At 35.8% G+C, this 25,805-nt stretch overlaps 1 protein-coding gene across 6 annotated transcripts in view; it reads left to right on the top strand.

Moving 5' to 3' along the window:
- SMARCAD1 (SWI/SNF-related, matrix-associated actin-dependent regulator of chromatin, subfamily a, containing DEAD/H box 1) overlaps window positions 1-25,805 on the top strand; it is a 79,134-nt gene that overhangs the window by 19,489 nt on the left and 33,840 nt on the right. For 4 of the 6 annotated variants that reach the window (XM_058721896.1, XM_058721898.1, XM_058721899.1 and 1 more), the window contains exons 4-9: window positions 4,772-4,943; window positions 7,757-7,823; window positions 12,843-12,946; window positions 20,900-21,001; window positions 22,527-22,608; window positions 24,032-24,423. In XM_058721896.1, coding sequence (XP_058577879.1) covers window positions 4,772-4,943; window positions 7,757-7,823; window positions 12,843-12,946; window positions 20,900-21,001; window positions 22,527-22,608; window positions 24,032-24,423 — 919 coding nt within the window. Of the gene's footprint in view, window positions 1-4,771; window positions 4,944-7,756; window positions 7,824-12,842; window positions 12,947-20,899; window positions 21,002-22,526; window positions 22,609-24,031; window positions 24,424-24,744; window positions 25,124-25,805 lie in introns of those variants that run through there. The other 2 variants (XM_058721900.1, XM_058721901.1) reach the window with 2 other exon arrangements.

Here is a 25,805-nt window from a genome sequence, read left to right as displayed (position 1 = left end):
CTGGAAAAAAGAAGATCTCTTGGTTGAGGGACTCAGGTCAGGGGAACTTGGGATTTTAGGAACAGAGAAATGGGAAGAAATCTGGAGAGGTTCTAAGAAGGAATAGTTGTTGAGGTAAGAGAAAGGTCAAAAGATTGTGTGATCAGAAGCTAAGTGAAGAAAATGTTGCAAGGAGCGAGAGATCGGGACTGCCTATGGCTGATGAGAAGATGAGAATTTCCTCTTAAAATGAATTTATTGTAAGCTATGATGGGTATGCCTTTCTCCTGAAATTCACTCTGAAATAAAAAATAGTGAAGATAAATAGTGAAGATCTTGCGTGGTTAAATGTATTAGATTCACATGTACCTGCTAAGAACAAGGTTATTCTCTTAAATTACAAAAGTAGAATTTCAAATGCAGAAATACCAGTTAACATTGGCACAGTATAGTTATCTCATGTACAGTGCATATTTAAATTTTACCTGTTAATCCCAGGTAAATGTCCTTTATAGTAGCTGTATTACAAAGTCCTGGTTTGTAAATAAAGAATGTGCCCTAGAATGTAAATCACTGTACAGTTCCTTTGCCAGGAGGTTGTATAAGGAAAAATCAGCTGGATTAAGCAATATGCTTAGTAATGTTATTTGTTTTACCTTCTCATATAAATTCCTTATCCTGTCATTGATGGGATAACAAAGTGTGAGTTTAAGAACTAGCGGTCAATCCTTGGACCATATTTTAAATGGTACTTTATAGTAATTTTTCACTCAGTGTCATGTTGAATTTTTTTACCTAGTATCATACCTCTTTAGTCTCATTGAATCTGAAACAGTTTCTCAGCCTTTTTGTTTGTTTGTTTCTCATGTTACTGGCCTTTGAAAGTAAGAGGCCATTTTTTTTTTAAGGATGTTTCTCAATTTCTACTTAACCTGATTTTCTTCATGATTAAATTTAGGTTAAGTGGCAGGAACGCTACATAAATGATTTTGTGGCCTCAGTGTGTCATGTTTCAAGGCACAGTGATAGTGATTTGTCTCTTTATTGGGGAAGTATACTTGGATCACTCAGAACCCTGCCAGGTTTCACCTCTATAGTTACCATTTTCCCCTTTACAGTGATTAATCTATGGGCAGATCCTTTGAGACTAGCTAACGACCTTATTCCTTAGCAGACCTTCACTCAGTAGTTACAGTATTTATTGATGATTCTAACCTGAATCAGTTATTATACTGATGGTTGCAAATTGCTGGTTATTTTAATTAGCATTTCAGATTTTTTACTTTCATTATTTGGTATTCTAATAGAATGTGTGTTTTTCAATCAGGTTTTTAATCAGACTTTTTTTTTAAGTTTATTTATTTATTTTGAGAGGAGAGAGAGGGAGAGAATCCCAAACAGTGCAGAGCCTGATGTGGGGCTTGAAGTCATGAACCATGAGGTCATGACCTGAGCCGAAATCAAGAGTTGGATGCTTAACCGACTGAGCCACCCAGGCTCCCCTTAATGATACCTTTAATTCTACTCTACCATTATAAGCCTCTTCCTTGCCTCCTTCTATATTTCCTTTTGTGAGTATGAGAACTCTGCCTTCTTACAATAGCAGTTTATTTCTTAATTGGTTCAATTATCCAGTATACATAAGATAGTTTCAGAATTGCTGTAATCCTACCACTTGACCATTATAAGCCTATTAAGTAGAGTTCAGAATTTGTTTACAAGTTTTATTTTGTCTTTAGATTGAAGGCATATGATCAGAGTACTTGGATGACTTATTTAATGTTTTCTGTGTGTCAAGGCTAAAGAAAAGCCTTCTTTAGAAATTAAGGATAAGTGGAGAGGTAAAGGAAAATCACAAGTACTAATGTTCCAGAACCCATGGGTATGGGGCTAGATTTTCAGAGATGTGTCAACAGTGGATGAGACTACAGAGGAATAGATAACCAATGAAAGATTTTTATTACATTTGACATTTTAGAGGATATTATTGCCCTCATAAGAACAATTTCATCGAAATGGTGGGGCAGGTGCATCTGGGTGGCTCAGTCTGTTAGGCGTCCGACTTCGGCTCAGGTCATGATCTCACAGTTTGTGGGTTCAAGCCCTGCGTTGGGCTCTGTGCTGACAGCTCAGAGCCCGGAGCCTGCTTCGGATTCCGTGTCTCCCTCTCTCTCTGCTCCTCCCCCACTCATGCTTGCTTGCTCTCTCTCGCTCTCTCACTCTCACTCTCAAAAATAAATAAAGCCTAAAAAAAAATTTTTTTTTTAAATAAAAAAAGAAATGGTGGGGCAGAAGGTAGTAAAACATTGAGATGAGAACTATATAGGAAATGAGCAAGTAGAAAATCAGTTTTATAAAACTTGGGGAGGAAAGGAGAATTTGCTTATTTCTTACGTTGTTTTTTTGTTTTTTTGTTTTGTTTTTTTTTTAATTTATTTTTGAGAGAGAGCGAGAGTGTGCGCACATACAAGTCGGGGAGGAGCAGAGAGAGAAAGAGAAAGAGACACAGAATTGGAAGCAAGCTCCAGGCTCTGGGCTGTCAGCACAGAGCCCGATGCAGGGCTCGATCCCACAAACCGTGAGATCATGACCTGAGCCGAAGTCGGATGCTTAACTGATAGCCATCCGGGCACCCTGAGAATGTGCTGTGTCCACAGTTCTAGAACTCTTGGTACATTGAATTCATTAATTCAGTCTTGAGCCCATTGTAGGCTTGGGAGGAAGAGCTTAGGGAGAGAGAAGAGATTGAGGAAAGAAGACAGTAGATAGTTGAAACAAGGTACTGTAGGAAGTAGAAAGGGCTAGAATCCCTTAGCACTGAGAGGGGACTTTATCTTCAGCAGAAGGGAAGAACTTGATCTGAGACCAGATAAAAGGACACAAACTCTTGTTTTTGTAGATTTTTTTCCTTTAGTTTTAATTCTTTTAGGCATATAAGAAAATAAAATAATGGACAGTGAACACCCATATACTTACCACCTAGACTTAACATTTGTTAACATTTTTCCTTGTTTGTTTCATTGTTTCATCTATTATTACTGACCTAGAGTTTTTTTAAATTATGGACATCCCAGCATTTCTACCCTTACTAATACTTGGTGATACATCTTCCTCCTCCTGAAAATCCAGTACTGCTATCAATGAAAAATTCTCCAGTATCTTCTAATTCCCAGTTTATATTCATGTATTTTATAGCTGCTTTTTCAAACCAGGATCCAAACAAGGAGAATCCACTGCATTCAAATGTTAAAACTCCTGACTTTTCTTTTGATCTTGAACAGTCCTCTTCCCTCTTTTTAAATGATTTTAACTTAGTGAAGAAGAGGCTTTTCTTAGAGAAAACAGATTTTTCTGATTGTTTCCTCATGATGGTATTGAATTTATTCCTCTCTTGCTTTTATTTCCTATGAACTGGATGTTAAATCCAAGGCATGTTAAGATTCGTAGGCAACATAAATACTACTTCAAAAGGCACGTGAGTTTGTCTCACCAAATAGTGGTGAATCCAATCATTAGGTGAAGGTAATGGCTGGCAGAATAAGAACCTTTGAAAGTGGTTATCCAGGGCAGAAATTGTGAGAAGATTACAACCTGAATTTTCTCACTGAACTAGGTGGCAGAATCAGGAAATGTGACTGTAGTAAGGCAGAATGAGAATTCAAAGTTTAGTACATTCAGAATGAGGGGTGTGGGTGTCATGGAAAGGGAGAGCCATGTAATCACCTTCAAATATTGAAGGACAGGCATTAGTTACAAAGGAAGTGATTTATTTTACCTAGTTACTTTTCTCAGAGCATTTTCTCAGAGCAGGATCAAGATGTCAGCCTAGAAGCTTGTTAAAGTATATATTCCTGGTCCTTGGGGATCTGCCTTTAAATGTTTTGGGGGACTCTCAGGCAAAACTAGTGTCCTGACCAGAACAACTGAACTAATAGGAGTAGGTAACAGTGAAGTTACTAAAACACAGATTCTGGATATGTTTCCAAGTACAGAATTAGCTGCATAGCAAAGTCATGTATTCTCTGACACTAGGAATGTTCTTAACTAAATTCCCACCTTCCTTTCTCTGATCTTTATAATCTTTATCCACTTGATGTACTTCTACCTTCAGATCTCCAGAATGGCCATCATGGTAGAAAACCAGCATTTCAAAATGAGATTTTTGTTAGTTTGGGAGATGGATGAGTAAAATTTGGCCCCAAATGTCTTTTATATAGGATAAACATATAAATTAAGATGGAATGAGATTAAAGTTAGTTGTTATAAAATAAAACCTCACATGGAATAAATGCTCCTTGTCTGAAGACATGTTTTGTTCTTGGCAGAGATTCTGGTACTGAATGGGACCATTATGATTTTAATACTTAGATTCTGATCACCTAGGTAGGCCATGAAAGTTCTTTTATCTCTGTGTTAGTGTAGGCTTTATAATTTCTCAAGAACAACTTGACAATGCTGGTCTGATAATAGAGTATAGGTGAAAAAAGAATAGGAAAGAGAAAGTGGACATGAAATACATGTTTGTGTATCTTAAAATAAATACCAGGTATCTTATTCTTTTCCATCCCAGCCCAGATAATATGAAGATCTTTACAAAGTATGCTGACTCTGGGAATGTAGGTTTATATATACGGTATAACCATACTGAAATGGAAAAATTTCTTTTAATCTTTGACAGGGATAGATTGCATTCTGATTGAAAAGAACTGTATTACATATATATGTATATGATTGTAATAAAATAACAATAATCCATTAAAATATTGTTTTTTTCCTCTGAAAATATTTTTAGTTCTGAGCCATCTGAAGATGAAGAGTCCCAGGGCCTTCCTACCATGGCAGGTAGACATAATGATGATATTTCAGAAATGGAAGACTTTTCGGAATTGGAAGACCTTAAAGATGCTAAACTTCAGACCTTGAAGGAACTTTTCCCGCAAAGAAGTGACAGTGACTTACTTAAGGTTATATACCCTTTTATAGTAATTTGTTATTATAGCTATAATAATGTTGTATTTCCCTTGTATCTAGTACTGTATTTAGAGGATAGTCTTTTTTTAAGATATGTTTGAGATAATTTTTATTTTATGTAATAATGGAAGTAAATGCCAGAGATTTTCTTGTAGGGAGTCTTAACTTTTTAAATAGGTAAGGTTATTCGCCTATAAATGATATAATAAGTTGTGTTTCCCTTAATAGCTAACATAGCTTGTGAAATTTTGTTTTGAGTTTAAATGGTTCTAGAGACTTCCCCCATCTCCCACTAGAAACTATCAGAAATGACAGCAGGCTTTTTTTTTTTTTTTGTCATCATAATGACAAAGGGTTGGCTATTGACATTTAGTGCCATGGGGCCAGGAACACTAAACACCCTCTGTATGCAGGATGATCCTACATAACAAAAGAATCATCTCACCAATAGCACCCTTGCTGAGAAACATTGACCCATGTAGAAACAAAATACGTGGCTATATTTGGATTATAATAGGCAGCTCGTTACAAGGGCACATAAAAATTGATCATCAATTAAATTTCAGGTAGAGAATAAATCTCGGAAGATTACTAGTAAATCGTTTATTCCTAGCTCTGTCACTTATTAGTTAAGTGACTGTAAGGGGATCATTTAATTGCAAGTTTATATGTTTTTCACCTTTTTATCTGTCATCACCACTGTCTCCAGTCTGAACCTCAGGAGTTTCCATATCTGTATGGGGTAGGCAGGTAACTTTGAGGTGATAGACACCAGCATATTATAGAGTATACGCTCTTTCTCAAACGGGTAGGTACTCTCTAGCACCACCGTGATATGGCTGTGTGATATCAGTGATAGCCCATTTTTTATCAGGTATTCAGATTTTCCAAATAAAGTCAAAATGCTGGATTTTTTTTTTTTATTGTTGATCAATTTAATAGCATTCTTGGGATATAGTTTAAGTGTCATAAAGGTGTGTCATTTAGTGGTTTTTAGTGTACCTGCAAAGTTGTGGAATTGTCACTGTAATCTAATTTTAGAACATTTATATTTCTAAAAAGAAACTCTGTAGTCCTTAACAATCACTCCCCACTTTCCTCCTCCAGCTCTAGGCAACCACTAATCTCTGTCTTTAGGTTTGCATATTCTTCACATCTTATATAAATGGGATTATATAACTTGTGATCTTTTGCCACTGGCATCTTTTATTTAGCATAAGGGTTTGGGATTCATCCGTGTTCTATCAGTAAATTTGTTAACTTTTTATGGTAACAAATTTAAATAAAAACATAAAAATACTGTTCAGGCCAAACAATGTGTCTGAACTGAAGGTGGTCCTGAACCTCCTACTTTAAACTATAAAATAAATTATTACCGTTCTCTGTTACTTTTAACATGAATCTTTTTTTCCCTAAGTCATTTTGATACCCTCTTACTGTTAGATAAATGAAACTTTAGTGGTATCTTGAGTTTGCACCTTGGGGTGTTATTTTCCTCCTGATGTGATTTTTTTTTTTTTTTTGGAATAAGAAGACAATGAGTAATGAGTAATGAGTAGTGGCTACAGAGGCTACTTACAATGTTGGAAAGAGCTTCTAACAGAATATACGTGATGGAGTATTAAATATTCAAAGGAACAAATCTCAATTTAAAAATATTTCTTAGCCTGATTGCTAATTGTTCATGTAGTTTAAGGGTATTTTTCTTCTGTAAGAATATTTATCTCTAATTTTATAATTACAGAGGGAGAATAGGATTGATACACAGAATTGTATTCATGTTTCATTGCATGAATATTTGAAATTTAGGGAGTTTAGCATATTACTCCAAAGCAGAGCACTCTTGAAGTACTCTGTTTCAGCTGATCCCCATCATTTCAAGAGATTTAACATAACATTTATAAAGTGCTTTGCAGAGGCTTTTACACCCATGTAAGGGAATTCAAGAAGTTGTAAAATATAAATTTAATCCTAAACTTGATATGCATGTGCTTTGGTTATTTTGATAATTGGGGAGGTCGGGCTTATAGGATATTTAAGGATTCAAGATTAAGAAAACCAGTAGAAGAGAGTGCTTTTAATTGATTTTAGACTATGTAATTTAATATAAAAATAGCTTATTAAAAGATGTAAGATTTTTCATTTGTTTTACTTTATCTTTTCCAGTTTTTAAATAAAAGCATTTATTCAATAATTATAAAACAAGTAAGAAAGATCTGAATTACCACACCAAAATGTAAGATTTTTTTAAAACAGGTAACTCATTGGAAATTAGGGAAACTATAGCAAAAGGAAAATGTAGGATGTTTAATTCCTTATGAAATACAAAGTGTTATAGAATAGTATAAAAATTATATATTGAGGATATTAATTATATAAATAGTATAGGACTATGTTCTTTAATAAATTCAGGTGATTCAGAAATAGAGGAAAAATCAAAAAGAACGCTTCATCCCACTCATCTTAAGAAGTATTAGATGTTTTAAAAAGTGACTACAGAATTGTGGGTTATTTTTTCATAAACAAAAAAGGAATAATAACAGATGTCTACAAGTGTCCCTCTTCCTCACTACCTCTTCTCTCCCTCATTCTTTGCCTGGACATATAAGTAGGGAGTTTTTAAGGCTTCAACGTAGAACCTTGCAATTAAAACACAAGAATAACGAAAGCTTGAATATACTGTATGTATTTCACCAACAGTGATAATACATCCAACAACGTTTTAAGAAATGCTTACATCGTACAGACTTTTGTGAAAGACTTCTTAAACTGTTCTTTTTCAAACAATGTTTTCTCGTTCTGTCAGTTGATTGAATCAACAAGCACTATGGATGGAGCAATTGCTGCTGCCTTGCTGATGTTTGGTGATGCAGGTATGCCTGGCTTAGTTTCCACCCATGTGTATTTATTAGCTTTATAGTAATAAATATCTTCACATTTTTAATACTGCTCTACAATTTACCAGGCACATTCATGAATTCTTACAGGATCCTTACGAGTTACTAATAGCTTCAGTTTTTTTAAATAAAGAAACTGAAGCTTAAGAAGGTTAAGTGACTTACCTGAGGTCATACAGCTATTTGGGAACCACATTTTCTAGGTTGATTTTTTTTTTTTTTTTCCCCTAGGGAGGGGGCAGGTTTTCATTGGTAATTTTGCTTGTTTTCTACAGATCAAATCTCGTAACAGTGAAGTTTTGGAAGGTATATTTTCTTTATTTCTTAAGTGTCCTTTCTAATTGCATTGTGGTTTTATTTACAGGTCTACAAATCTGAGTCAGTAGGAACATAATGTCTTGTGGAAAGTCCTAGCTGGTAATCAGCATTCCTTCATTTAGTAAATATTTATGCTATGTTCCAGGCTTGGGATACAAAAATAAATGCATTTCAAGGAGCTTGCAATATAAAAGCACCTCCAATATTCTTTTGGCAAATACTGTATTTTTCCCCCTAACTTATATATACCAAACAAGTAAAAATAACCTATAATCCCAATACCAAAAAAGCATTTAAGTAATGAAGGCAAACCCACACTCCCATTGACCACCCTTGAATTTGCTTTGTATCATTTTCAGCTTTTCCTGTTTGTACCCACCACTGTACCACACACACACACACACACACACGTGGGTGTGTCCGTTAAACTAGGAAATGTAATAATAGTATCGGTTTGCGTTTTAAAAAAATCATTTGATAATTTTTCATGGATAACTTGTCAGAACAATCAGATTTATCCATCTTTTAAATATGGCCCATAACATTCTTCTATAACTGCCTGTATGATTGGTTTATTAATTATTTCTCTGTTAATTAGCATTTATTTATATTTTTATTATTTTATTATAGTGCTAAAGTAAACAGTCTTATAAGGAAATATTTACGTTATTATTTCTATAGGCTAAATTTCAAACTGGGATGCTGAATCAAAGAATATACACATTTAAAAGTTTAATATGTACTTCCATGTTACTTTCTTGAAGGTTGTGCTAATTTATTTTTTCATTAACATTGTGTGAATAAGTGCCCATTCCCCTAAGTGGATCTTTTTGGCTTTTTAATATTTGTGAAACTTTAACATACATATGCAAAAATAGAAGATGGCATAGTGTGTTCCCACGGGGCTGTCATCCCTCTTCAGCAAGTAGATTTTGTTGGAGTGCATTCCAAAGATGATAGTTGTTTCATCCATATGAAATATTTTTATTCTTTCATTTTCTTCAATGTGAGTAAGGGAATAGTATTGTGTTATGTGGGTGCTACCTGTGCAGAATGTTAAGATTCTTCCTTTTCTTCCACTTACTAGCTGTGTGACCTTGGGCGGTGTTGCCTAACTCTTCTGTGTCTCTGTTTCCTTATGAGCAAAATAGTGTAATAATAGTACCGGTGTCATAGGTTGTTGTGAAGAAATGATAATGTCAATTTCTTACTATAGTGTGGGGCACATAAGTACATAGTAAGTGTTAGCAGTGATTTGTTCCCAGGGGCCATCTGATAGAAAATGGTACATACAGGAGAAGGTTGATATCTCCCTCGTTACCATAGCCCTAGCACTTACTGGAAAAATTCCTGAAAAATGGTAGACTCAATGAACATTTCTTGAGTTGCAAAATGTTTGGAAAATTTTACATATTCTTTCTTGTTCATATAATACCTCAGTAGTCCGTAATCTTTCCAAATTTGTAGAAACATTTTATTCCATAATAGCATCTAATCTTTTTTCTCTTGAGCAATTTTTATCATTCAGCTTATTTATTAATTTAACAGATATTTGTTGCACACCTACTGCTAGATGCCAGATGCTGTGTTAGGCATTGAGGATACGTATGGAAACAAAGTGGACAAAATCTCTGCCTTTATGGAGTATAATCCTCATTAAACGTGAACTTCCTTTGAGTTTTTTTCTTCTCATTCTTGCACTATACATTGATATTTTCTTTCTTAAAAAATATTTTCAAGAGGAAAGTTATAAGGAAAGAATAAATCAGGGCCTTCTTGGTTTTGAAGTAAACTTCCATGCTTCATCTTAGAATGGAACGGACAGTCGTATCGGCCATCTTCATCTTTAGTCCATTACGCTTCTGAGGTGTATAGAATGGCAGCTTTGCCTCACCAACAGAAGACAGCCCTTCGATTTACGGTATCAACAGGAAACTGTTTGGATCTATTAGGACAATTTCCCCCAAAAAAGGCCTTTTTAAACACATGTGAGAGATTTTGGACAGTTCTGTGCCTCATGGGAAAGGATGTTGGTTTTAGCACAAATTATAATCTTATAGGTAATAACTCCCATATTAAACAGTAAGGGTACCTTTTATGCATTGCTTTCTGAAAGTTTTCATTTATGAACACTGGGTTACAAAAGTTTTTATCCTATTTTAAAAAGTAAAAATGTGAATTTATTGATGTTGTCCAGAATATATCTACCTGTTTCTTCTTCTCTGTGTTTATATAAAAATAAGCAAAACATTCTTAATGTGATTGTGATCCTATTATATTTGTTGCTTTGTAAGCTTTTCATTAATTAGAGACATCTTTCCATGTTTATTTTTAAAAAGTCTACCTAATTTATAACAGTGGCATTTATGGGTATATTCTAATTTGTTTAATATCTTGGGCATTTAGACAGTTTGGGAAAATTCTTGTGTGTATACTTGAGCACACATTTCCATCAGTTTGTGGAGTAAATTCCTAGAGAAGGAATTGTTGGACTAAAAGATACGCATATCTAGAATTCTGAAGTGTGTGACTTAGATTGGAAAGGCTAGAACAATGCATAATGTTTAAAAGTGCCTTTTTGCCCATGGACTGCTAGGGTCTGTTTACTGTTTATTAACAGGTACAAAATAATGGTATTTTAAAATTCTACTTGTTTTTAATTATTAATAAAATTGAACATCTTTTCATTTTTTTTCTGTTAAACTGCCAATATGTGTTCTTTTTTTATGATTTCATGTTTTATTTTTTATTGTTAAATACTGAATTTAGATGAAATTTATTTTCATGTGGGGTATAAGGAATAATTTTAACTGTTTTTGTTTTGTTTTGTTTTGTTTTTTCTGAAATTGATGGTGAGTGCTCCCAATAAAAGATGAGACCTTATGAAACACAATTTGGAAGTGATATTTAGTATAGAATATTAACTTATTTTATTTAGATATATGCAAAAACTTTTTTATTGAAGTATAGTTAACACACAGTGTTACATTAGTTTCAGGTGTACAGCAAAGTGATTCGACAACTATATTCTATACTCACCACAAGCGAGTACATGTCACCACAGCACAGGGAATAGAGTAAATAATAGTGTTGTATGGTGACAGATGGTAGCTGCACTTGGGGTGAGCATAGCATAACATATAGATAAACATAAAGTGTTTAATTACAGAGAAGATATAGATATAGATAACAGTGTTGTGTACTGTTATGTAACATTTTTGTACTCAAATTTTATATTTGCATTTTCTCCCACATTTATTTGCAAATTTTTTGCCTGTAGCCTTTTTAACTATATGAAAATATTTGGTGTCATAATACTACTAACAAAAAGTAAAGCTGTATAAGCAGATATTTAAGGTTGAAGGATCCTTTATTGACAAAACAAAGCTCTTAACTCTTTCAGGAAAGAAATATATCTAGGTGACCTGGCATAAATCATCTGGTTTCATTGAAGCTTTTTTTCAGACTTAGAATATGACTAACAGTGCTTACCCTACCCTACCCCAACAAATATAATTGTGATGATCCCTTTTCAAAGTGGATGCTGGGAATTACTTGGTTTTTGCAGACTGCACATTTACTCTATGAAATATATTTAGAAGACAAAAATTTAAGCATTCCCACTTACATGGAAATTATACTTTAAAATGTTGGTAACATTTACTTCTTTTGTTATAACCATATTATAAAATTTTCAGACTTACAACTTAAAAGCTGTCGTGTTTGTATTTAGTTTGAATATTGTGCTTCTACAAGTTTTATTTCTGACAGCATAATTAGGATACTGGTGTGATTAATACTGCACTTTTGTAAACTGTAACAGACGCCTTCATGTTAGCAGTATGTCTAAGGAATTGGCTCTCTGAAAGTAAAAGTATATAAGAAATAGATAAATGTCTTCAAACTACAAATATGTAATATAGCTTCCTTTTTTTTTTTTTTTTTTTAAGATTTTATTTTTAAGTACTCTCTACACCCAACGTGGAGCTTGAACTCACAACCCCGAGATCAAGAGTTACATGTTCTACCAACTGAGCCAGCCAGGCACCCCTGTAATATAGCTTCTTTAAGATCATGTAGTTTGAGTTTTTCTTTCACTTATGACAGAATATGTAAATTTTCTATCACTGTTATAGTCTCTATGTTACACTCTTCGTTTCTAGGTTAAGAGCATTAATCGCTTGAGCTATCCATGTTTCACTTCCTCCTCATTTATTAAACCTACTTTGTAAGTTTATTGTGGAAAGTAAATGAAACAACAGTTTATAAAAGCCCTTTGCAAAGCCTGGTACATAGTAAACTATTATTGGTATCAGTGATGCTATTCAATAAGCTAGACGGATAGGGCTCAACTTTTTTTCACTGCTAAACACTGAGTCACTGAGGAGAACCCTTTCCTTTCAGTATTGCTCTGTAGAATGACCATTCAGTTTAGCGATGTTTGTTGTTACTAAATAATGTGATGGTTTACAAATAACATGATAAGAGTCTCTGTTTACTTTTCCTTTAATTCAGTTGACATTTATTGAGTATACATGAAATGTAGAAGAAATAACGTTGGGCCTGATGTCAAGAGAACGATCTGCACGTGTTCATTATAATAACTTTTTTACCTTTGTTTTACATTAATGATTCTTACAATACTGTACAAACTTTGATCGTTCATCTCCGTTTTAGAAGGTGGTGGACCCAGGAAAAGAAAATTATCTTCTTCTTCAGAGCCATATGAGGAAGATGAGTTTAATGATGATCAGTCTATAAAAAAGAAAAGGCTGGATCACGTAAGTTACCTTTGAATTGAAATATCAAAATCAGCTGTTAGACACAGAATGTGTTGAATCTGTGGATATCAGATCTAAATGCATCTAAATGAATTAGACTTCTCTCTCACAACCAAATCAAACTGGGTTTGCATTTCATTTAGGACTGTTTTGCTTTCTTTTTAATTTATCCAGTATTAATTGCTTATCTCTGAGTTATAAAATTAATTATTAAAAATATTCTAGGGGTGCCTGGATGGCTCACTGGGTCCGACTTCAGCTTGGGTTATGATCTCGCAGTCTGTGAGTTCAAGCCCCGCGTTGGGCTCGGTGCTAACAGCTCGGAGCCTGGAGCCTGTTTCAGATTCTGTGTCTCCCTCCCTCTCTGCCCCTCCCCCACTCATGTTCTGTCTCTTGAAAATGAATAAATGTTAAAAAAAATTTTTTTAATATTCTAGTGGCATGATAAAGTAACTTTTGGGAGAAATATACTGTTGTGTTTTTTTTTTCAAATACTTATTTTGTGAGAGAAAGAGAGTGTGAGCAGGGCAGGGGTGGGGGAGGGGGAGAGAATCCCAAGCAGGCTCTGCTGTTAGTGCAGAGCCTGACATGGTGCTTGAACTCACAAGCCCTGTGATCATGACCTGAGCCAAAACGAAGAGTTGGACTCTTAACCAACTGAGCCACCCAGGCACTCTGAAAATAGACTTTTAATATATGGTTGAACCAGCACCATTTCCTCCTCCCCAGTGTGACAACTAATTATAATTCTTCCAGATGACCTCTTTGATAACTTAAAACTGCTTATCTAAAAATAATTATGGTTATGCTTTTATTGGGTTACTCTATATTTTTCCATTAACTTTTGCTTTAAGAATAGAACTACTGAGGCCTCCCAGTGAAACCAGACATAGTCCTCCCTGTCTGCATTCAAGACAACACAGTTTCTTTTTGGTAATCAAAATCCGTCACCCCCAACCAGTATAGTAACTTGTTTTATTTTATCTTTTTACCTGTGACTTAATGGTATAAGAAGCCCAAAGTAGCAAGGTAGCAATCTCTACCCTAATTTAATGGGATAATTGTTATGTCCCTCCATGGAAGCATTCTTTTCTTGCGAACTAATACTGATGGGAAGTTAAAAATTCTGTGATTGGGTTTTAGGTATGGGGAGTAGCTATAATATAAGAGACTAGGCCTACATTTTAGTTTACAAATCTATATATAACAGTTATGGGGGAAATAGCATCAAATTGATTGGTTATTCAGAGCATTTACTTTGCTTGTACATCCTGTTGAACAACACGTCGGTCTTAGGCATTCTCTATAAGTTCACTCTCTATAAGCGATACCACTGTTCTGTGGTAGGTTTTGAGGCATGTGGTGAAATCACTAGACAAATTCATTGATGCACTTTTCTTAGTGACCTGGTCAGGAACACTGTGGTATCATTAGTGTACTGTGTGAATTAGGTTTATTATTTTTTTTATTTATTTAAAAAAACAATTTTTTTTAATGTTTATTTTTGAAAGAAAGAGAGAGAGCATGAGCGGGGGAGGAACAGAGAGAGAGGGAGACACAGAATCCGAAGTGAGCTCCAGGCTCCGAGCTGTCAGCATAGAGCCTAACTTAGAGCTTGAACTCTTGAACTGCGAGATCATGACCTGAGCTAAAGTCAGACACTTAACCGGCTGAGCTACCCAGGCGCCCTTCAGTTAGGTTTTCGATATATCTATGTATGATATGTTAGTTGCTTATGGGTTCCATAACACAGCAGCACAAACTGGGTGGCTTAACCAACCGAAATGTATTGTCTCACAGTTCTGGAAGCTAGTGTGTCAGAAGGGTTGATTTTCTTCTGAAGGCTTTCCATTTCTTTTTGTTCCTGATGGTACGCTGGAACTTTGGCATTCCTTGGCTTGTAGATCCTTGCCTTCATTGTCACATTGCATGTTCTTTGTTGACATGTCTATCTGTAAATTTCCCCTTTTTTGTAAGGATACCAGTGGGTAGATTAGGGTTCACCCTAATTTTAACTTCATTATGTCAGTAAAGACCCTATCTCCAAATAAACACATTCTGAGGTGCTAGGGTGTTATTTATCACATGAATTTTGGAGGGACACAGTTCAACCCACAACTGGTATTGCCAGAAGCAGGTAGATAGGAAAGGCATCTTAGAGTAGATTTCTGTTACTGTCCTTTCCATGATGAAAGGGGTCCAGTGTAATCAACTTGCCTCCAGACAATTGACTGACTCTCCCAAAGAATAGTGCTATTGTCAGAACTCCTTGTTGGCCTGTGCTCTTGGCAGGTTAAATATTTGTTGGTAACAGTAATCAGATAAATCTTGGTGTGGGACCATCTTGTTGATCTGTATACACAGCCTCTATTCCTGTTTCCATGGCCATTTGTTTATAGACCCAGTGATCAAGCATTCAAGTGGCTGTGTTGTTATTGGTGTTCACAAAATAGATCATCTTGTCTTCCTCATTACTCAAAATTTCCTCTATAGTAGATGCACTTTGATGAACATTCCCAAGGAAAACTGTTGCTCTTGCATTCTGTTCTCAGAAAAACTCCTGAGAAGTTCAACGGTGCACCTCTTTCCCAGACTTCTGGTCACCAGTCTTCTATTCTTTTTTTAAAAAAAATTTTTTTTAACGTTTATTTATTTTTGAGACAGAGAGAGACAGAGCATGAACGGGGGAGGGTCACAGAGAGAAGGAGACACAGAATCTGAAACAGGCTCCAGGCTCTGAGCTGTCAGCACAGAGCCCGACGCGGGGCTCGAACCCACGGACCGTGAGATCATGACCTGAGCCGAAGTCGGACGCTTAACCGACTGAGCCACCTAGGCGCCCCACCAGTCTTCTTATTCTCTTCCTTAGCTCCTGTCCATCATATATCATAGCTCTCTACCCCTGGCCACCTGTTTTTATACAAAGTGGATGGTAAGATGTACTGCCCAAACCTTTCTTAAATGAGGCTAAATCATTTAACCTCATTTGTTTGTTTACTTCACTTTGGGCTTCTTCTAATAGTATGTGAACTCTTTGAAAACCAAGTTCAAGATTTTCCCCTCACTTTATCTGATTGTAAAGAATTCCCCAAATGCCATAAATCCTGTTTGAAGGAGGGGCAGAGTAAAGCAGAAGTAGGTACAGTGGGAGCCTGGGACAGCTGCAGAGGCAGCTTATTTGTTCCTCCTGAGCCTGTTCAAGTTCAGTTTCAAATCTCCCATTTTCACTTAATGATGGGTTGCTGCTCTTCATACTCAGTTTTAAGGTTGGTGGGTGAGATAACCAGATCACATAACTCCAGTCTCATGGTCACTTGATATGCCATGATCAACCATTCTGTTCCTATCAGGACTCCCTTTCAAGCCAACGATTTTTTCACAAAAAGACATCAGTCCCTTCTGCTTTTATTAAATCTTTTTTTTTTTTTTTAATGCTTATTTACTTATTTATTTATTTGAGAGAGAGACAGGCAGACAGACAGCATGAGCAGAGGAGGGACAGAGACAAAGGGAGACACAGAATCCGAAACAGGCTTCAGGCTCTGAGGTGTCAGCACAGAGCCAGACATGGGGCTTGAACTCACAAACCATGACATCATGACCTGAGCTGAAGTCGGACACTTAACTGAGACACCCACGTGCCCCAAGTCCCTTCTGCTTTTAAAATGTGAATTTGTTCCAGTGCAGTAAATACGTTAAACAGCAATTTTAGTATAACCTAAATTTTATGTTATTTATGTGCAGTGTTGTTCGTGAGAAGTACTAGGTGAACACAGAACACTGCACCCAGCTGCACTGAGCCACATAGATTACGTAAAATGCACACACCCCAGACATGTACTGACTGCCTCATTTCACCATGCTTATTTTCCCACAAGGCTGTGTTTTGCTATTCTTTCACATTGGTGAACTTTTCTATTGGAAAAACACCCATTCAACATCCCAAACATATTAAGCAATTTCATTAAAAAATATCAGGTAGTACATATAAGAAGGTTTAAGTATTGAGGAAAAGCTTGAAATAAATGTTTGGGAAGGAACAAGAACATGTGCTGTATCCTGAGCCACAGGCATAAAGGAATGCACATTGTGGAGCATCAGAGACAGTGCCCCAAAGTAATATGGCTGGACTGTCATCATATATTGGGAAGTCATAAAGAAAGGCTTAAAGAAATAGAAGAAAAGGAAAGATTGTTGAGCATCTGAATTAAAGACAAAAGTGAAAAAAGTCAGGAACAACCTTTTCCGTATAGATCTTTTTTTTTTTTAAGAAAATAAGTGTGTACTGCGGAAGTAGCTTCTTTTGGTGCCCGTAGTGGTTGCTTTAGTAGCTGCAAATAGTGCTACAAATTCCTAAGCCATCGGGTGTCACACAAAGCCATGAGTGCAGATGGGAAAGCTGCAAAAGAATTTTTCAGCTGTGATACAGAAGTAAACCGAAGAAAGCAACTATACATTGAATTAAACTCAAATTTCATGAAACAGATATTTGTTATGAATGCATGCCTCACAGATCCCAAATCTGAAAAACGGAAAACAGGAATTAACATTTTGAAACATAGCATTACTGTGATATTCACTACTAGTGCCAGGTAGACACTCGGAGCTGAAACCAGCAGTAGTTTATCACTGACCAAACTACGCTATGCCTTTTAAAAGAAGTAAGTCAGCCTTAGAGTTCACTACTGGTACGGGAAAAATGGGTGGAGTGCCCAAATCTGCAGTGATACTTTTACTTAATTCTCTGTTGTAAGAGGACTTTTGCAAAAACAAAAACGAAAAGACTTAAAACCCCTTCTAATGCATCAAGCCTCTCTCTCTACAAAAACTGAACTCAGCCCCGTTTTTTTCCTTCTTTTTCCTCAAAAAACCACCTGAGATAGCCTTGTGATAAATTTATGATTACAGCATTCATGGCTTATTGTTTAAAGTGAGTATTTAAGACACTAATTGCTGTTATTGAAAGTGAGAATGCAGATGTGGTTATAGAATTTTGGAATAGATTTAACATCAGAATTTCATTAGTACCATTGTAAAAACCTGGAGTGATAAGAGCATTTGTATTATGTGTGGTGGAAAACTCTCCTTACCTTGATTTGCAATTTTGAAAGATTTGATTCTTACAGAGAAATTTTTAAAACTCAGAAAAAGGTGTGTTGATTGAGGAAAGAAGGTTGGATTTGAGAAAGTAAAAAGTGGAGATGTTGAAGAGATAGGGTCCCGCTGATGATCTAGCCACAGAACTCTTGTAGTAATTTGCTCCTGATAGCCATGTGGATACAGAAGGTAATCATGATAATGATGGTGAAGACTAAAAGGCTACACCATGACAGCTTAACACATCAGGTTGTCAGATGCTTTAAGTGTTACTGAAAACAGTTGTGCTGGTTTGAAGATACTGGTTTTAGTACTGAATACAGTAAGAGTCCTAGCATCCAGTTGCATTTAGAACCTTACAGACGGCATTAGTATGAGAGGAGGAGGCTAGCAAAGGAGCAGAAATGTATTTTTTTTTTATAATTTATCATTTATATTTTCAGCCAGTGTAGCAGAGGTAACACAAGGATAGTGAGCCGTGCTGTTCCATAGCTGGCGTTAAGAAATTTGTTCATTTTCAGATAACCTTTTTTCTACCGCTTCACAGTAACTCACAAGCAGTCCTTCCAGTGCTAATACTCCCAGGCAAACTTCAGTTTACATTTATTGTGGTATTTATGCATTTCTTAGCCATTTAATGTGTGTGAAATTGTGCTATCCTGTTTCAAGGATCCTTCCTCTTTTTTTAATGTGTCACTGATGAAGTTTTTGAATGTTGTGCCTCTAACACGATTTTTCTGAAACACTAATTTTTTATTTTCCTGATTTTGCACAGTGCAGTAATTTTGGAAATGGCATATATTATATTGATTTTCTTGTGATTGGGGCTTTTAGAGACTTCATACAGCATCCTTATTAGCCACAGATTCTTTGAGAATCATTGCATCTACTTGGTCGTGACGCCCAAATGACAGAGCACCTTGTAGTGTATCCTGGACCTCCTACAGAACCTTCTCAATCTTGGCCTCATTCATAACTGACAGTGTTAAGAGAGCTAGTTCATAAACAGATTAAGCAAAGAGGCCGACCCCGACCGATTGCTCTGCTCCTTTTTAGAGTTAGACAATATGTACCTTTTCTGTTTCCTTTTTTTTTTTTTGAACGGCATTTGCAGCATGCCCCAGATTAGACGCCCCCATAAAATTCATGAAAGTGGTGTGGTGGTTCCCAGAATTGGGGGGGAGGGGGCGGTTATTTCCTATTCTTTGGCCTGCATGTGTCTTCCTGAGGTACCCACTGCTTCCTGCTTACCAAGTCCAGTTAGTGATGTCTTCAGTGTAGGTGATTAAAGTGATATTCTGTGGACTGTGCAAAACTATCAGTCCTAGAGTACTATATTATGAAAGAGCAGGAGACCCCTGAAGACTGTGAAGGTATATCTATCCCTGACCCTTCCCAGATGAAAACAAATTGCTTTTGCTTGTCCTTTCTAATTGGGATGGGGCAGTGGGTGAAGAAGCATGATAGATTTTAACTGCACGGTTATACTGATTTGCTCCATTAAAAATACCGTATCTGATAGTAACTGCTACAATTGGGGTTATCACCTCTATGTTTATGATAACTAAAATAATTCTCCAAAACCCATCATCCAGCTTTTGTATAGGCCAAGGAGCCACAGTACATTGGGATGGGATGGGGATACCAGTTTCTGCAGTTCCTTCAGTAACATGGTGTTGCTGCTGTGGCTGATTCTACTTGTACTTCTCTTCTTCCTCTTTCTTCTTCTTCCATTTACCCCTCCTCAGTTTTAGGGACTTGAATTTGTCTCTTTCCTGCGAGAATGGCCCTTACTCTTTGGGCCAAGGAGCTAACATGAGATTACTGCCAGTCCTAAATATGCCTGTTCCAACTCTCCATTCTGGAACAGGAAAAATAACCACAGGATTAACTCATAACCCTACAGCCCACTGAGACAGAGTTAGGCCCAAACTCTTTGTGTCACTGGTGTAACCACTGGACTACATAGGTATATGTCCCTGCCGTGTGGAACTTTGTCACATTTCTGTGTGCAAGAGAGGTATCACTCACAATTTTTAGTATTTGTACTTTGGGTAGTGAAAAAAAACCTAACAATTGTTGGATAAGGAAGGAGGTGAAAGAAAGCATGAGGCTGTGGTTTTTCTAGATCTTGTTTGTGTAGCATGTGGTACAGGTCTAAGCAGAGTTAGGTAAATGATTTTTGATTGACTAAAATATAAGATTTTTCCTATGCATGACCCCAAGAATCTTTTTTTTTTGCTTAAGTGTGGAATTTTAACCTTTTTTTTTTTTTTAAGTGAAGTTAAGTGACAAAAGAAGAAAGTGATTATATGAGTAACACTGATTATTCCCAGATTAATGTTTTGGTTTCACATAAGTTTCTATCATTGTGTTACTTTTATATTGTGGCTGAACAATTAATATTTGAGCCATTCTATAAATCAACACTGAAGTAAAAGTAACTTTTTTCTCTCAGTATTTGAAATTTGTAGGGAGGTGTAAAATTGTGAGCATAGCTGAGATATTTGAGTCATTTTCTTTTACTTGCCATTAGGTTGGAGAGACTTCAGTATACCTGAATTATTTAGAGTAATTTGAGGAACATTCTAGTCTTTTAGCAGATTTATTTCGAGTACTGTATGAAGTGTGAGTTACTGGATATGCAGTCAGGGTCTTGCATTTTGTGATCTTAAAGCAGCAATATTCTTTACCCTTAAAGATATAAATTTGTCAGTTTTCACAAGAACAGAAAGAAACATTTTTGGATTCTTAACTGAATGTGGTAAGTTCCAAATCAAGTCAAAATATAAATGTAATTGTCTTAAGACTTAACGTTATAGGTGATCTCCTTAATTGTTTTTTTTCCCCCATTAGGGAGAAGAATCAAATGAGTCTGCAGAATCTAGCAGTAATTGGGAAAAACAAGAAAGTATTGTATTGAAATTGCAAAAGGAATTTCCCAATTTTGATAAACAGGTGGGTAGTCATGAAAAGATTTAATCAGTGTGTATTAAATGTTTGAAACAAAATAGTGTTTGCGATAAGCTGTGTAAAATCTCAAGATGCATTTTACATTTTTCTAATTTAATACTCTTTTTTATCAGTATTATAAAATACTTTTATACTACTTGTTAATTCCTCACACTGTTAACTGTATCAGCATAACAGCCATAATAATAACAAACATAACCGTAACAGTTGTAACTCCTGTATAAAATGTGAATATTTAGAAAACCAAGTTAGCTGTTCGCATTTTTCATATTCTTGTCCTTTAAATTTCTCATTAAGAATTTTAAAGGGGTGGTTGAGTGGCTCAGTCGGGTAAGCATGTGACTCTTGATCTCTGCTCAGGTCATGGGCTCACAGTTTGGTGAGTTTGAGGCCCATGTCAGGCTCTGCACTGACAGTGTGGAGCCTGCTTGAGAGTGTCTCCCTCCCTCTCTCTCTGCCCATGCCCTGCTCGCTTGCTCACTCACTCACTCTCTCTCTCTCAAAAAATAAACAAATAAACTTAAAAAAAAAAAAAAAAAATTTAAAGTGTCGGGGCATCTGGCTGGCTCAGTCAGAAGTAGGTCTGACTCCTGATCTCAGGGTCGTAGATTTGAGCCCCACACTTGCTGTAGAGATTACTAAATAAATAAATAAATAAACTTAAAAAAAAAAAAAAAGAAATTTACTTATTTTGTTTTAATTTCTATTTTTTTTAGAGAAAGAGCACACATGTGTGAGTGGTGAGCCAGGGAGAGGGGCAGCGGGAAGGAAAGAGAGAATCTTAGGCATGCTCCACACTCGTTACAGAGCCCGATGCAGGGCTGTATCCCACCATCCTGGGATCATGACCTGAGCCGCAATCAAGAATCAGTTGCTCAGGTCAACTGACTAAACTACTGAGGCACCCCACCCCCAGAAAAGAATTTTAAAGTGTAATATTACATCTTGGTACTTTAATATTCCATAAGCTTTGTTTTACTTGTTAAATAGTGAGAAGAATTTCAGAGCCACGCATGCCACTGGTAAAAGTGCCTCTGTTTAATCACATAAATGTATGTGGAAGCACATTATTTGTTTAACATTTAGAATACATTTACACTTGCATTATTTTATTCAGGTATATGCACAGGTAGTATTTTGATGAGCTAAATGCAAAAATCTTGTTCTGTTTGTTCTTTACATGTGTTGAAACTATATGTTTTGAAGTTGGCAGTTTGTAAAAGCCTAACTGCATGTTAAAGTTTGAGCAGATATTTTTGATCCTCAAGTTTTCAGAGCACTTCATAGGGAGAGGAGAAATGCAGAAAAAGTCAAACTGCTTTTCCTTTGAAGACTTACGTATTCACCCAAGTACATATACACAGAAAGTATCTGTAAAGCAGCATGAAAACAGGTGTGAAATAATCAGCTATGAATTTTTAAGTGATTGACTTATTATTAGAAGAGTATACAAGTTCTACAAGTTGCTAATTTTAGATTTTTAACAAAAAGATCAATGACTTATTTCTAGGAACTAAGGGAAGTACTCAAGGAACATGAATGGATGTACACAGAAGCTTTAGAATCTTTAAAAGTGTTTGCAGAAGACCAAGGTAACTAGCTCCTTTGTCATAGAAAGCACATACTTCCCATTGTATTCTGTATTTTGGTATATAAGAAAATGGTAAACCTATGAGCTAATAAGCAGTGAATGGGATTGCAAAAGATACTGGAAATAATGATGTAAAAAGTTTTTAAATGAGTAGTTTCCATATGTTAATGGCACTATAAAATGAAATAGAAAATATTTTTTTCTGTTTAGCTAACTTTTTTTTTAATAGGGCTACTTTTAAATTGCCATGTATTTTTGAGCATAAAAGAAACATCTTTTTCATATTTTAACATCTCTCAGGATGGATCGTATGATTGCTTGTGTTTTATAATCACTGAAATATAGGTGTCCTAGCCTGCCCTTACATGAATATCAAAAGTGCACCACTATCAGAAACCTAAAAGACGAATATCACTGGCATGGAAGAAAGTCCCTAAACCAGTATTGGAGCACTTTTAACTTTCAGAACCAAACAGTAGAGAAGTGGTGGAGAAGAGTTGAATGTTTATTCACATCCTTAAGCAATAATCAGTTAGATCAGCTCTTCATAATTTCATAGCCAATTTAAAAAGGCCAGTACAGTGGCATTGGGGTTTTTTGTTTTCATTTTTTAATGAAGTCTTCTAAGAAATACCCTAGTATGGGTGCTCTTGATGGCACAGAGAATTGATAGTCTGCGGAAAGAAGGAAGCCACCAAATCACCAGTTCTGAGTCTGAAGAATGATTCAAAAGAGATAGATTGTGAATGTGGAGAATTTAAGGAATACTTTATCCAATTTATTTTTCCTTTTTTTGACATATGCACCAGAATGAATGTATAATAATGTGTAAGTCTGAAAGTTCTTTGAGTCAGTAGAACAAACATCCTAAACAGTAAACTGACATGTTATAGGCTAACTGGTAAGAGCTAACAGAACCTCTTCAATCACAGACATCTTAGAAATCTATGGAATATGATGGACAAACCAGCGAAAAAGTAGCAGTGCCTTTCAGTAATGATATATTTAAATAGGTGGAGATGGCAATGGAAAATTAATATAATAGGAATGGTTTTAATTTAGGGTGAACATTGTTTTTGCTATACCTATCAGTGTTGGCATAGAGATGGGGCTGCTAAGTGACATTGGGGATATCTTGTGAATATGCAGCTGCCATTTATATTCTCAGGACCTTTGTTAGAAAATGGGGGTTTATATTCGGTTTTTTAAAACTTACCACCTATTTTTTTAAACTAATTATTTCAGCTCATTGTACGACTTCAGATTCTACTTCAGTATTTCTCTTTAAAGTATATCAAGATTTAATAAATTATAGTTGAATTCTGTATTCAAAACGACAATATCATGTTTAGGTATTTTTTTGTCTTACTTGAAGGCTTGTATTTATATCTTTCTAATTTAATTATTTTTGTCTACCTATATAGATATGCAGTATGCTTCACAAAGTGAATTTCCAAATGGAAAAGAAGCTTCTTCAAGAAGTCAGAATTATCCTAAAAATTCAGCTAAAACAAAACTGAAACAGAAATGTTCCATGAAACCACAAAATGGTTTTAATAAGAAACGTAAAAAAAATGTATTTAATCCTAAGAGAGTTATTGAAGACTCTGAATATGATTCGGGTTCTGATGTCGGCAGCTCACTAGATGAGGACTACAGTAGTGGTGAAGAAGTGATGGAGGATGGCTATAAGGGTAAAATTCTTCACTTTCTTCAGGATGCTTCAATTGGTGAACTAACTTTGATTCCTCAGTGTTCTCAGAAAAAGGCTCAGAAGATAACTGAACTCCGGCCCTTTAATAGTTGGGAAGCTCTGGTAAGGCTACATTACTTTTTTTTCCCCTGTCTGTGTGTGTATGTGTGTGTGTGTGTGTGTGTATGTGTGTGTGTGTGTGTGTGTGTTTAATTCACAGTACCGTTTATAGTCAAGGTGTCTTCAGCCCAGGGAAGCATAGATGGGTCGCCTCATCCTGTGTAGAGTCAAACATTACTTTCATTGTAAGCCAATAGTATTTCAAATAGTGTCATATGACCTAATTTTGAATGAATTAAGGGGTGATTTTCCTGAAAAAACCCAAGCTGATTGGCTGGGCATACTGTCACTCATTCTTTTGCATAGAAACTTGGTTCATTTCACTGCAGAAGAAGAAATTAGAGCTTACATTTAGGAAGGAGTCGTTTGCTAGCCTGTTCTGATCTGTTACTGCTGAGACTCCATGCAGAAAGCAAGAATGTGGCAGAAGTTTTACTACAGCTACTTGAAGAGCAATAGCAACGTCCAGGGGAGCTCCATGATTCAAATACCAGCCTCAGTGTTTTATGCTTCACCTCAAAAGAAGCAATTCTTTATTTTCTTTTTCTTTTAAAAGTGACAGCTCAATATCTAACATGTTTTTCTTGGTTAAACAACACGGCCATTTTATGGAGTGTAGCAGGCTGCAAGCGTTTTTTATTGGAAAGATAGTGTGTGAAGCCTAGAATTCAGGCATTAGGTGAAGGGAAGGCATAAGCAACTGGTAAGTACACTTTGCATGATCATTTTATGGAATTTGATCTATAAACAAATGCTATCCAAAATACCTGTATTTTGAGTTTTGTAAGTGTCAGCAGTTAGCAAATCTTATACAGAGGAATAGAAGAACTCTGTCTTTTAAATTTTGCCTTGACTTTTGTGAGAATGGGGGCTTTTATGTCATGAATTGTATATATAGGCCCTGCTGTGAAAACACTGTGGATGGTTTTTTACAGCTTTAGAAGATCAGCTGTCTCTTGAATCTTTATAAGTTTTAAGGAAGTTTCGTGCTCTATCTTTGGGAGGAAAGTTGCTTTTGTGATTAATTTTATACTTGTGACAAATCTGTAAGAGCTAAGTTCCCTTAGTGTCTTTAAAAGTGGCAGTGTGGGAGGGTCCCTGAACAGTGGTTCTAGAAACCATTTTTTAAAAAGTTAAGATATTTGAAAAATAAAGAAACAATATTGCTAGTATTTCGTAGCTTAAAAAAATAAAATAAATAAAGCCACTCATTTTGCCTGCAGCCTTTGCTTTTCCAGAGAACATCTGTCAAAGCAGGCCCTTTCAAAACTTGTTCGGCTTTGCCTGAGTGATTATTTGTTGAAGTATTTGCTGAAGGGCTTTCTTGTTCTTCTTTTCTTCCTTTTCTTCTTTCTTTTAATCTTTAATGGTCTCCTGTGTTATTG

This window comes from Neofelis nebulosa, chromosome 3 (genome assembly GCF_028018385.1).
Source record: "Neofelis nebulosa isolate mNeoNeb1 chromosome 3, mNeoNeb1.pri, whole genome shotgun sequence".
NCBI classification, from domain to species: Eukaryota; Metazoa; Chordata; class Mammalia; order Carnivora; family Felidae; genus Neofelis; species Neofelis nebulosa.
Note: the sequence above shows the minus strand (reverse complement) of the source record. Positions and strands in the feature narration are given on the sequence as shown.